The sequence below is a fragment of the Coenobita brevimanus genome, chromosome 92, assembly GCF_032717465.1.
Source record: "Coenobita brevimanus isolate Jiangsu-jjx chromosome 92, ASM3271746v2, whole genome shotgun sequence".
Lineage (NCBI taxonomy): Eukaryota > Metazoa > Arthropoda > Malacostraca > Decapoda > Coenobitidae > Coenobita > Coenobita brevimanus.
This window is the reverse complement of record NC_137045.1, coordinates 34,672,555-34,687,054: the sequence shown is the minus strand read 5'-3', so window position 1 is coordinate 34,687,054 and position 14,500 is coordinate 34,672,555. Positions and strand designations below refer to the sequence as shown.

General features: G+C 39.6%; 1 protein-coding gene across 1 annotated transcript in view; it reads left to right on the top strand.

Moving 5' to 3' along the window:
* LOC145412193 (uncharacterized) overlaps window positions 1-13,385 on the top strand; it is a 75,387-nt gene extending 62,002 nt beyond the window's left edge. Inside the window, exons 15-18 of the mRNA XM_080282121.1 lie at window positions 2,177-2,289; window positions 2,766-2,868; window positions 11,357-11,447; window positions 13,286-13,385. Of these exons, the coding sequence (XP_080138247.1) occupies window positions 2,177-2,289; window positions 2,766-2,868; window positions 11,357-11,447; window positions 13,286-13,365 (387 nt within the window). The 3' untranslated portion in view covers window positions 13,366-13,385. The remainder of the gene's footprint in view (window positions 1-2,176; window positions 2,290-2,765; window positions 2,869-11,356; window positions 11,448-13,285) is intronic.
* The last annotated feature ends 1,115 nt before the right edge of the window (window positions 13,386-14,500 follow it).

Below are 14,500 nucleotides of genomic sequence, written 5' to 3'. Positions count from 1 at the left end.
AAATATCCAGCCTGATTTACGGACTCAAGCCATTCACTGGCATTTCGCCCCTTCACAATACTTATAATTCCTCCCACTTAGTGATTATTATTAACCTGAGTGAAGGCTTAATGAACTGGATGCTAGAGTGTTAATATAGCCATTTTTAACTCCTCAGTAAAAGTCGTCCTTCCTGTCATATATACCTGGTACATTATATCTTTCTATCTATCTGTCTATCTATCTATATCTATCTATCTGTCTATCTATCTATCTATCTATCTATCTATATGTGTGTGTGTGTGTGTGTGTGTGTGTGTGTGTGTGTGTGTGTTGTTCGCTTTATTGCAATAAAAACTACATGATGTTATTTAGATATGAACATATTTTCTGGTGCCATAGATGTCATGGAGGGTTATAGAAGTTACAAGTACCGCAGCGCGGCTTGATATCATGGAAAGACTGAATGTTATAGTCACATGGGGAGGTGCCATGGACATCAGTATATATAAACAATCTCATTTCCATTATTTAGTGTTGTGTCGACACTGCAGAGATATCAGTAAGATACAAAACTTGTTGAAAGTGTACGGGTGCTGCCACACGTGCTGCAAAAATGTGATTGTCAAGTGGAAACGAGTCTCAGGGGTCCGTCCAACGTTCAGACCCGGATATTGCAGCTGCTCTAACCCGGGGCTTGTTTCCTCTTGGCAGTCACGTTTCGAGCAAGTGTAGCCACTCCTTAATGCGCACCCTAAAATGTCAAGGAAGAAGTACTAGGAAGCCGTCTATCCTGGCAAGAATACGTCCAAGCAATTTCATGACACAAAATCAACTTAAGCAACCCAACCTGTACAAAGAAAACAAAGGCTGACAGAAAGAATTCAAATTATCTATGAACTAAATTATTTTTGCAGCTTCATATATGTAGCGACTATAAACTAGATTCCTTCCCTCAGATATTTAAGGCGAATGCGACCAATTTCTCTCCTCATGAATGATATTACATAATCAGGAAACCCTAACTGCTCCTTGAATATAAACCATTAGATGACTCACCCAGTTGCAGCACCGTATCCCACATGATCACCAGGCGTTTACTTGATTCTATGCTTACCGCACAAGATCGTTACTGATTTCCTGAGCTATAGCAACCATTTGACTTGCCATTCAGTGTAGAGACACCTGAAGATAGCACTTTTATGGGTGGATGATGTGTTCCCTATCAAAGACCTTTCTGCAGGTGTAATATGCAGAAGAAAATACCTAGGGAGAGGTGCAAGGAATGTCATAAATTCGAGATTAGAGGTTGGATGCTTAAGCCCGAAATAGAGAAGCGGGATGCAGACCCAAAATTTTGACAACAATTTTTGAAGTACATTACATGATAGTGATGGAACGTATCTGACTTTTCTATATGGCTGCTGACTTCATTCTATGGTATGGGATACAGGCTGACTATACGTAATTACCACAGGTGTTCCACATATGATAGTAAAAAATTAGAGATGAATTCCACTTTGCAATTTAGGGTTTAAGCACTGGACCTTAAAACCTACGGCATAAACACTACTAAAAAAAGTGAATGAAAACAGGTCTCACTACAGCATAAGAAATCATCTTAGTGATATATCAGCTAGACTTTGTCCATTTTAACTTAGCTGTTACCCTCATTTCATAAGTTATAACACGAGAATAACACGAGAATCAGACAATAATCAAGAAATAGTGCAATGGAAAGGACGTAAGGTCGCAGGATTGTCTTAATGAGCTGACTATACAGTTTGATGAAAACATCCCCAAAGTTAACACCCAGCAATCAACAGCGGCATGATTTTACCGTAGCTGCCATAAAATGATCTTCCTTAGCTGAAGGTAGTGTTAGGAATAAGTGCATTTAAAATTCTCTTCAATAAACTTTACTTGAAATTCATGTAGCAATATAAATTTATTATTTGTCGGAAGCGTGAATAAAGTTCCTAAGTGCGACTATGAAAATACCTTTCTTTGCAGATGGAACGTGTCTGGCTAGTAGAATTTACACTTTGAGCATGTTCCTGGAGAGAGAGAGAGAGAGAGAGAGAGAGAGAGAGAGAGGGGGGGGGAATATAATCATTCGTCGGCATCAGTGCTGAAATATCGAACACGTCAGCGTAGGCTAATGAAGTTAATGGTAATATATTATGTTCATGTGCAGGTGGAGTACAGCTGGAGTGTATCGCTGGCCCACAAGAGCCTGGGCAACATGTTCGTGATTTGCGGGGTGCTGTACGCCGTAGATAGTGCCACGCAGCAGGACACTAAAATAAGGTAACTGAATACCTTTACATCACCACCCATCCCTAAACTAACTTCACGCAGTTATAAGGTAACCTAACATAACCCTACCTAACTAACGTAACTTAACAGACCAAAAACTCTTCTTACTCGTGGTTGTGGTGAGACTCTGTTTATGTGTAGCAGGCTTCTGGTGGGATTTTGGTGTCTACTCGAGGGACTGAGCTAGAGTGGAATATATGTAGTTTGTACAGTGCAATTGCAGTTAAATGTTTACTGTGTTTATTGTTGCCGTGGAATAACATTAACCTTTGGAAACTAGCCAAAACATATACAGTACTGTAAAACCTAGCCAGTAACCAAGCCTAACGTAAATCAGGATCTAAATCTAGCCTTGTCTAGCCTAACCTAACCTTCCTCTGAGTCTTTGTGTCGTATTTAGAGCCTAATATAACCTAGTCGATCATAACCTAGCTACCCAAACCTAGCTCCACCTAATCTCCTTACAGGGTGGCTGTGGATCTGTACCGGCAGAAGATGCTGGATGTGGACCTGGCCTTCAACAACCCTTTTAGAAAGACTACCATGCTTGGGTACAACTACGACACTAAGGTTAGTTTGTGTTTGGTGTTGGGGTGTGCAAGACCAGAAGACATTTTTGAATGTAGCACATCACCAGAGTTCATGCCACAGACTTGAGAAATAATCATACTGTGTAGTGTTTTCCAGTATGGAGCTACGTGATGGCGTCTCTCACCATCACCACTGCATGATGATAGACTGAAAATACAGTACGACAGGGCATAAGCTGGTGACAGAACCCTTAAAGGAGAAAATGGAGTGGAATGAAGAGTGTGAGGAGGTGAAGTTGTAACGAGAGAGGGGGGGGGGGTTCCTGTGTTAAAAGAGGGAGAACACGAATAGAAATACTCACAGAGGGAACGAGTCATTACACACACACACACACACACACACACACACGTATCCATCGTGTGTGTGTGTGTGTGTGTGAGAGAGAGAGAGAGAGAGAGAGAGAGAGAAAGAGAGAGATGAGGGGGAGCGGGAGGGGGCGGGGCTTTCGGAGATTAACAAGTGAACTGAATAAATATACAAATCCATGTTGTCTATAGCATTCTTTTTAACCGTTACCACATACATGGACTGAGCATCATGTTTATAGTTCTAATAACTTACTCATCAGCTTGTGTGTGTGTGTGTGTGTGTGTGTGTGTGTGTGTGTGTGTGTGTGTGTTTTCTGTGTATTTTTATTTAAAGTAGACAAAATTATAGTGTGAATAATTACGCGTGTTGGAAGGAGGGTGTACGTCATCTGGACTTAATGAGCCAAACAGGAGATCGCTTAAACTGTCTAAACCTTTGCTTTTGAGTACTGTGCATAAACCAGAACTCAGTGGCAGGTTTAGGGGTAAGGAAAGCAAATGTCTGAACTGTATATAATTTGGGATTTTTTGTCTAGGGAAGAATAGGTCAGATAATTATTATTATTATTATTATTATTATTATTATTATTATTATTATTATTTTGTGGAGAGGGGGAGAGGGTGGCGTGAAATACCTTAAAGTGCAGTAGGAACGATCATCCTGGGAAGGGAAAACTTGAGCACGGTGCTGAAAGAGCTTACAGTATAAAAATGCGAGTATGTGGAACGGAAAGCATCTCACCAGCTGTCATAGAAAACAGGGAAACTCCTTAGTATTCTAGGAGGGAGAAAGATAGTTTTGTGGCAATGCTAGTGACAAAAAAAAAAAAATAATAATAATAATAATAATATACACACATTGTTTAGGAAAGAACTGACTTTCTAATGTCCTTATTATGATTTTGTGTATTGTTGATACCGATGTATGATTTCTCCATAGCTGTTTTCTTTATTATGGAACACATAGGTATTGTGAATTTTGGGACAGATTTACTCTAAATTAGTTACTGCTTAACCGGAATCTAGTTGGTATAAGTACGATAATAGTGACATCTAGTAGACTGATTCCAAGTTACCAATATAATTTGTTTGTATTTATCAGTTAGAATATTTCATTTTATATGATTATACCGTAGTTATAATTACCACACTGCATGCAAAAGAGTTAGTGATGGGAGTATATATGTTTTTCGAAACCAACCAACATGATCTGAGCGATTTACTGGTTACTCGAAGCCAGACACTGAGATATGAATGAATCACAACGAGTTAAGATGGGCACTGGGCAGACACTTCATCACTACCTAGCTGTCTCACCGTCAACACACTTCCCTTATACTGTAGACTTCATATCGAGCTGACACAAGGCTTCCCTGCCGAAAACAACATTACTTTTCCCATTACGTATTATATTCCTTTATGATTCATCAGGGAGAGTCTGCTGCCTACATTACTATATTCTTAACAGGAAAAATTAATAATACTCTTTGCACGTAGTACCGTAATTAAATATGCAAGTTTTATGATTTTCAGCCTACGACACATTATCATTTTTCCGTGCATTGTATACTTTATTTTCACACTGTGTATATCCATCTTTCTTGTCTTGGTAATAGTGTCTGGGCTTAATGGCCGGACCTTATTTAAATTTAGGTTCACAATGCATTATGATGAAATATGTGATAATTTTCAGTTTCTTCGATCTCTCTTCCTGTAAATGTTATCTGTGATATTTTTCAGTCTCATCTGAACTGCATCATATCAAAATTACTTTCAACAGATATTATTTTCTACATGTTTAAAATAATGTTTGTTTCGTTTAGTGTGAATGACATTTGAAATATGAATAAAGCAGGTGGGAGGGTGAAAGAACAGTGGGAATAGGTCCTTTTCGCTATAAAGTCCTTGTGACAACTCTTGGCGCAGTTGTCGTTTAAACATCAGGATGAAAAGTACTCGGACGCATTACTCTTTTCGCCTGTTGAGCTGTTTTGTGAAGTTCTATTAATCAGCGTTTGATATTAAAAAAGCCATATCAAAATGCTCTCAGCAATTCTCTGTATGAATCAAGGTAGAAAACATTCGAGGGATCCAGCAAGTACACTGGCAAGCAAAACACACATTTTAATAAAAGCATCAAAATTACACACCACGCTTACTGTTTTGAAATTTGCAAAAATGTAATCTCGACACCCAGCCTCGGAGTTCCGGAGGGGAGGGGGGGGGGATGGATCATAAATATCATTACCATCAGCCCCTCTGCGGGTGACGACCAAGTGAGATGAATGAAACCATTGTCTGACTCCTGTCTGTTCACTTCTGTAATATTTGTGGCATCTCCTCTGATTTTCTCTTTTATGAACACTAACTCCCTTACTATAAACCTCGCTTTCTCCTCCTTACTGATACTCGGTTGTCTGAGGCGACTGATAGCAAACCCTTCTCTGTGTCCTACTTTCTCTATACTCACCTCAAAGCCAAGGATGGCTGTTGTCTGTATTTACGCAACAACAGCTTCTTGCTCTCGTGTTCGTAAACCTCTGAATTCTCTACACACTGACTTCGGCTATCCTGTCATACTTTGGCTGAATGTAACTGTGCTGTCTGCTTATCCCCTAGTGCTGCAATAGAAAAATCTTAGACTATAATACCTCTGTGAGGGAGCACATCTCATCATTTTCGTCTCACTATAAAATCTCCATTCTACTATCCATTTCATGGACCGTGTATCATGGTTTTTCTCAAATACCTTTCAAACTAATCAATTGATCGGTATGATACTTTGACACAGTGTACATGACACCTCCCGCTAATTTTTGGTAATATACGGCATTGCCAAGTGGTGTTAGTGAAGGCGTTTACTCTTGACGTTTAAAGGCAAAGTCGCGTGAGCCCTGCAGGGCTAATCTACACAAACGAACGTCCGCTACCCCCCCATCTCCTTCCTCTCCCTCCCTCTCTCCCTCCCTCACTCTGTCTCACTGTTTCACTCTCTCTCTTTCTCTCAGCATTCCCCCCAATACCTGTATGTAACATACAATATGCAATAAAATACCGTTTACCATTTATTATTCAGTAGTAGCAGATAACTGGAAAGTTCCTAATGAAAAAGATATAGCGTGGTCTGACCTAACGACCATAATAGGCTAATGGTTTTTTCCCAACGAGGGTGTCAGGTGTAATATGCTCAGTTGTTTGCATCACTTTTCTACCTATTATGATATTTATTAGAGAGAGAGAGAGAGAGAGAGAGAGAGAGAGAGAGAGAGAGAGGGAGAGGGAGAGAGAGAGAGAGAGAGAATTTCATAAATCCATTACGGCCCTATTATGTTGTGTTGATTATATACCGTACCGTACTGGTTTGTAAGTTAAACTGTGTGATTTAATTTTGGATACCTTATCTTACCTGCTCGTAGTAAACACGTCGATATGGGGGGGTAAAGGAATTAAGAGATCGTGATAGTAGGCACATTATATTGGGTGAATAAGGTGACGGTCATACGCTCTTTAGTCAACTCCCGTTTATATAACTTCAGGACATACAATAACAATGATTAAATGAACACAGACTCAACAAACAACAACATACTGTATTTATGATACCCGATACTAATCATTATAACATGATAGAGTGGACAGAGGGGGGGGGGGCACGGGAAGGCCAGCAGGAATGAGGGTTGAGGGGGGAAGTGAGGAGGGGGAGGGGGGAAATGAGGAGGGGGAAGGGAGAGGGGGGAGAGGGAGGGAGGTAGGGAGGGAGAGGAAGGGGATGGGGGGTAGCGGACGTTCGATTGTGTTGATTAGTCTGGCGACTCACGCGACTTTGCCTTTAAACGTCAAGAGTAAACGCCTTCACTAACACCACTTGGCAATGCCGTATATTACCACAAACTAGCGGGAGGTGTCATGTACACTGTGTCAAAGTATCATAACGATCAATTGATTAGTTTGAAAGATATTTGAGAAAAACCATGATACACGGTCCATGAAATGGATAGTAGGTGATTTTAATATAACCATCACCTTTGTCTCTCGTCTCCATTCACTGATCTACCTGATGAACAACATCTTTTCTATCGTCAATGACCTAAAGCAGCCTGTACAGCACCCTACTCCTATCTTTGACCGTCTTGGAGAGAGTTCGAACATGTCTGACTTTCTTCTTACAACTAATCCTTCTGCTTACCATGTTGATCTTTTCTCTCCATTGGGCTTCTCCAGTCAGAATCTTACCACCTTAACTTTCACAGCATTTGAGAGCTGCCAACTGGGAGGCACTCAGGTAATAATTTTATTTTCCCTGGAATGATTATTGCTTCCATGGCTGAGAGCCATCTGAATGTCCCTCGTGCATTATGAAGGTTATTCTCTTGGGCATGGAAGCATACATTCCTTTCTTGTATCCACTTACTAATACAAGAAAACCTTGGTTTAATCAAGCTTATTATATTGCTACCCACAACAAAAAGAAAGCCTGCCAAAGATACCATCATCGGTACACCCCTGAATCTTGTCTCTTTAATGTTTCTGCCCTGAACTGTGCATTTGTGCAAAGTATGTTCTTCACCCTACTAAGAATAATTTCATTTGTACTAAATGATTTGAACTCTCTGACTCAGATTCTTTCCAGTCTTTTTGGCACCTTTCCTAAAGCCTCTCTTACAATTTTACTTCATTCTCCTACCCTCCTCTCTTCCGTACTGATGGCTCTGTAGCTGTTTCTTCTATTGAAAAGGTAGAACTCTGCTCAGGCTGTCTCATCCAATTCCACCTTAGATGATTCTGGTGCTGTTCCTTCATCTTTTCGCCCCTCTGACCTCCTCATGACTTGACATTAAAATGTCTTCAATTGATGCATTTTCTCCACTCGTTGGCTTCAGTATTAACAAGGCATAAAGGCGTGACAGGGTCCATTCTGTTGTCCTCAAGAACTGTGCTTTTCTGTTTGCACCCTGCCGAGGTAAGTTCTTTTGCCTTGGCTTGTCGACTTGTACTTTTTTTTTTTTCTAGAAATTTGCCCTCTTTCAGCCTTTCCCAAAGAAAAGGAACCGTTCCCAGCCCTTTAACTATCAACCAGTTGTTTTAACGTTCTTTACTTCTGAAGTTTTTTTAATCTATTAGTGACAAAAAATATATTAAAACACCTTTCCTATCACAATATTGTTTCCGATTACGTTTTGGGTTCCGCCAGGGACTCTCCATTGGTGATTTTCTCAACTACCTTTCAGATTTTGGCCATCCTTCTTCCAGAACTTTGCCCAAAGCTTTGCTATTGCATTTGACATCTCAAAGCTTTCGATCGAGTCTGGCATAGTTTTATAATTTCCAAACTGCCCCTGTTTGGTTTCTATACTTCTTTGTATGCGTTCATCTCTTTTTTTTTTTTCCTAGACAATCAATGGAGGAAGGAAAAACAAAGGAAATAAAAAAACAAATCCATGTGCCTAATGGCATCCTCCATTCTTGAAATATTTATAACAACTGGATTTAAATGAAAGTGGATTAAATGCTTGTGGGAAGCAACTCCCAGGAAGCGAATTCCAGAGAGTAGTAGTTCTGGGGATAAATGAATTTTGATAAGCAGAGGTCCTGCATTGCGGGGGATAGAGTGTAAGGTCATGGGCGCTCCCAGCTGCGCGAATATTTCGGGAGAAAATGTGAAGGGGAGACACAGTTGAAGCAAGTTCGTCAGAGCACTTTCGGTAAAAATATCGGTAAAATAAAGCTACGCAACATCTCTACGTACTGATAATGAAGGAAGGTCCTGCGTAATGGCAAGATTTTTATTAATCCTTTCTGGTCGATCTATAGCTGCTTCGGAAGGCCACCATTCTTTTCTTGTAGCTATCAGTAGTGGTGTTCCTTAGGGCACTGTCCTGTCACCAGCTCCCTTCCTTATATTCAGGAATGACCTAAGCTGTTCACCTAACCCATTCCATACAAATACTAATGACTCTACCCTGCACCTTTGCATTTGCTTCTTGCTGTGTCCATCTCAGCCGTTATTTCAACAAACATGGGATATGGCTATGGCACACCTAATTGCTGAAATGGCTCGTATATATGATTGGGGTAAAATTAATCTTACTGTTTTTAATGCATGCAAAACCCAGTTCCTACATCTTTCTGCCTGGCAATATCATCCACAGGAATATCCTTTATTATTCAACAACATCCAACTCAATCCTGCATGATCTTTGAACATATCTGGGGTTTCATTCTCTCGAGACATATCTTAGAAAAGTCATATTACCTCAGGGACAAAATATTCTTACAAGAAATTAGGTTTGCTGAGCCGACCACGCCTTTGTTATCCCCGCACAGCTGTTGACTATACAGGGGTTTTATTCACCCCAGTGTAGAGTACAACTCTCCTTTGTGGGAAATATCCCCACATGAAACTCTTCTGAACAGAGTAAAGGATTTAAGTCTTATTAACTATCCCTCTTTTACTGGCTCTCTTCAACCTCTGTCTCTTCGCCATACTGTTGCATCTTTATTTCTTTTCTATTTCTACTTCATTGGTCACTGCTCTTCTGAACTTTCTGCTTGAATCCCTCATCCTTTATGGCGTGTGCTTTGCACCCGTCTAGCAGCAAACTCTCACCCCTTTTCCGTTCAACTCACAAATGCAAGAGTTAACGGTTTTCCTTTCCTTCATGTATTCAACAGGTAATTTATGGAACTGTCCTCTTTTGTCTGTATTTCCCTCTGCATGTGACCTCCAGTCTTTTGAACTCAGCGTTGTCTAGGCATTTCGAAATGAACTGATCTTTAATTTGGCTCTTATTTTTTTTTCCTCGGAGCTAAGAATCTTGGGGGATTCTAGCCTTTGGTTTCTCCTTTCTTGCATTAAAAAGAAATGAAATCTTACCTAACCTTCTCTAACCTAATCTATTACAGTCTAACCTAACCTAGTCATCCCCAATCTAACCTTACCCAAAGTAATCAATCCACACCTAACCTACCCTAACTAAGCTAACCTCCTCTACATTAACATAAAGTATCCTAACCTAATCAACCAAACGTAACCTTAGCTAACCCTATGTAACCTAAACACACCTAACGCTATCTTAACCTAACTTAACAGTAACAATCCAAACCTGCCCTAACCCAACAAATCTAACCAACCGACCTCATTTCAACCTGACCAACCTAACCAACTCACTCAAGCCAAACCTAGCATAATCTATCCCAACCTAGCCAGATTCCACCCAGACCTCTCCACACCTGACCTAAAGTAACCTAGCTGGCCAAAACTTAAAACCTACAGTAACATACCAGTTCTAACTAACACGTAATATGTAAACCAAATCTAAATTACCTAATAAACCTAATTTAATCTCACCTAACCTAACCTGACCTAAACAAACCTGCCCTACCTTACCCTACCCTACCCTAACCTACCCTACCATACCCAGCCAAACCCTGTTCTACCATTCCCAAACAAACCAAACCCAATCTAACCATTCCTAACCCTGCCTATTCTACCCTACCCTACCCTATCCAACCCAATTTAACCCATCCTAACCTAACCTAGTAATCTTCTCTACTCAACCCTACCCTATCCAACCCTACTTCTAACCTAACCTTACCGAAACTAACTTATTCCCTCTAAACCTACCCTATCCTAACCTACCCAACCTGATCAAACTTCACATAATCCATCAAAATCTAACCCAACCCAATCCAACTCAACCTAACCTAACACAACCTTACCTGACCTTGCCTTACCTTCCCTTACCTAGTCTTACATAATCTAACTCAATCCAATCCAACCCAACCTAGCCCAATCCAACCCAACCTAGCCCAATCCAACCCAACCTAGCCCAACCCAACCCAACCTAGCCCAACCCAACCTAACCTAATATTACCTGACCTTGCCTTACCTTCTCTTACCTAGTCTAACATAATCTAGCTCAACACAACACAACCCAACCCAACCCAACTCTACTTAGCCCAACCCAACCTAGCCCAACCCTACCTAGCCCAACCCAACCTAGCCCAACCCTACCTAGTCCAACCCAACCTAGCCCAACCCAACCTAGCCCAACCCTACCTAGCCCAACCCTACCTAGCCCAACCCAACCTAGTCCATCCCTACCTAGCCCAACCCAACTTAACCTCGCCTAACCTAACTTAACCTCTTTTCGTCGTAGGAGATCTACTCATGGGACAGTGGCAACCAACTGACCTACCCAGTAAAAGTGACCAACATGGAGCCACCAGCCACCATGCAGCAAGAGCCAGGTATTCTATTGACGAACTTTGCTGGGCTTGAGGATTCCAGTAGCTTGAACGGTGGATGAATGAGTGTGTGGCCTATTTCACTGGACATGTTGACTCATTCTCCCACTATTATAGTTTTTCTATTCCTTGCTTCATGGACCCTTACCTCACCCTACCTGTTTGTTGGAAAAAAAGGAGGAATGATGATGATGATGATGAATGATAATGATGACCAAAGATGGATGATGGATTATGTATAATTGATGGTGACTGATGACTGATGTCTGATTATTGATGACATGACTAATGACTGGTGACTGATGATGAATTATAGGTTGAGTGTAGAGTCTTTAGTATATACTTATATTTTAAGTCCTACCAGTATCTTCAAACCCAGACAGGAGTGAATATTTAATCATTTCTATTCAATGCCCCTTTTTTTCCCTTCATTCTTCTTTCACACCTACATTTATATTTAGCTGACGGGAGACTGTTCAGGAAGGAATTACATGTAGTCTTCATTAGTCAGTTCTCTGTACAACGTCTCCCTTAATTTGAAATAAAACATGTTTGTAGTAGGAAAGGGATGAATTTATGTAGGAGATTGTTCATACATTTTTTACATAAGATGAGCAGAGGAAGGAAAACAGAATACATATAGAAAAACATCAATCATTAGCCAGATTACAGGTGTCCTCCTTTCATAAAAAAAAATCTGTAAGAATTGGACTTGACCTGCTGTAGGTTGAAATTTGGGGAGAACCCAAGCTGGGGAAGCGAAATTCAAAGAGAAGCAGCTCGGGGGGTCAAAAAATAAGTGTCTTTCCTCATACCGATCACTTAACGATCAAACTTAAGTGAATACAAATATGTCTGGTGTCACATTTCAAAATTTCTGTAACTTGAGTTGGGCATAAGATTATTTGTGTAGGCTTTTTTTCTTCTCCTAACCACCCACTTGGCATCCAGTCTAGATTGAATATCAGAGAGAAAAAATAAAGGGAGACAGAAACGAGAAAGAAAGAAAAAGTATCCTCACTGTTATTTCAATCAGTCCGAAGAGGTTATATTTATTTATATTATGTTATATTTATTTATATTATTTTTGCATAAACCACAGTTTCATTTAGGTTATAAAAATACCTTAAACAAGAGCAGGAAGTGGAACCTGTAACACACTCACCCTGTTTGAAAGTTTTTCACAAATCTGAATAAAATCGTCTTGAAATAAGCATAATATAAAGGGAAAGACCTAGCCAAGTTGAATGGGTATAACTGTAATTAATATATATATTTTTTTATACATTTTGTCTTCTCTCATAATCACGTCACCAATTACGTTGAGGAAAATATATTAGTCTGATGCCATTATTCATAACTTCTTGAGCTTTAGTTGTAGGAAAGATTGTTTATCTTTTTTTTCACTCAGACAGATATGCGTAATTTAAAATATGAAATAGTGAAAAGAGAAAATAAGTAATTCTGGTAAGTTTACCTATTGAGACGGCCATCTGTTTATTATTGGTAGTATTTTATGATTATTATTATTATTATTATTAGTATTATTATTATTACTATTATTATTAAGTAGCAGTAGTAGTAGAAGTAGTACAGTAGTAGTAGTATCATAGCTGTCTCTGAAAGGATTAATTCAGTCTGACTGAGATTTTTCTGACTAGGGATTAGTTACACTCTTCAGTCACCCCTTACACCAGAAATGCAACCTAAGCTAAACGAAAAAGTCTGACAATAGCAAATACGTAATAATAAGAATCATGTCCCCATATTGAGGAGATTCAGTGGTAGAGTCGTGTTGGTCCTTCAGATTATAGATTCATTTTGACTTCTTGCCCTGTCAGGAGTTCCCGAGGCAGTCCATCATCAGGAGTTCCAACGTGGCCGTCACACCCAGCTAGAAGATCCTCTGGCCTCCAGCTAGCAGTGGCCTCGCACCTAAAGCAGGATTGATGTCATTCTTCCTTTTATCGTATTTTCTTATTATTTCCCACTTCTGAATATCTTTTTCCTGATGTCTCACTTGTTCCTTTTTCTCTTCTTATTTCTTTTTGCATCCAGATATCTTTTATTGTTCTCAGATCGTGTTTTTGGCCTCCATTCCGTATTTATTCCTCATCGTATTTCATGGATCGGTATTTCTCTGGTTAGTTTTTCTTCTGATGGTTTTCTCATTCCCTGGATCTTATTTCATTATATTTCCCCCGTATTCTGTTCTTAAATTACCATTTTTTTTTTCCACTGTTCAGCATTAATTTTTCTTTCGTTTCCTGGATCGGTATGATATTTCTGAGGTTATTGTTATATTCTACTGCATTCCTCACTCCACTGGACCTTTGCTTATTATCCTGTATTCTTTTTCATCTCTTTGTGGGGCTTATACCCAGCTGTAGTCTGACAGCTAAACACATATCATAGACTTTTTATGTCTAAGCGTCTTTTATTTTTATAATTTATTTATTTATTGTTGATTCCAACCTCATTGATCACCTGTTATTTTCAAGACCTATTTTTTCTCTTTAAATTCTTCTTTGACATTGTTTTCTCATATGTATCTTACTTTCCATCATTTATTCCCATTCTTAGGATTTCTGCCAATTACTTTCAGGGTTTTCCTTTTCTCCTCCTCCTCCTCCTCCTCCTCCTCCTCTTCCTCCTCCTCCTCGTATTTGTTTCATTGTTTCCTAATGCCCTTTATCATTTATACGTGTCTTATTCTCGTGTGAACTGCCACTCATAATTCTGTATAAATGTTTGCCTTTTTCCAGACTTTCCTTTCTTATGTCCTTATCCCTAGTGCCTTCAATTTATCTCCCTTTTCTTTTCATTCAGGATTGGGATTCTAGTCACATCAAATATTGAAGATAGCCAGGAGAATCTTATCTTTGAGAGACCAGAATCTTTTTTTTTTTTTTCCCTTCCTTCTGAATAGCATAAATCTCGCTCGATTATACTAGAGCAAGGTTTTTGTTGACTACTGTTGCTATCTTTTTCCACTTTACATAAAGCTCACTATTATGTTTCCTTCTGTATGATTATTCCTCTGTGCTCTTAATTGT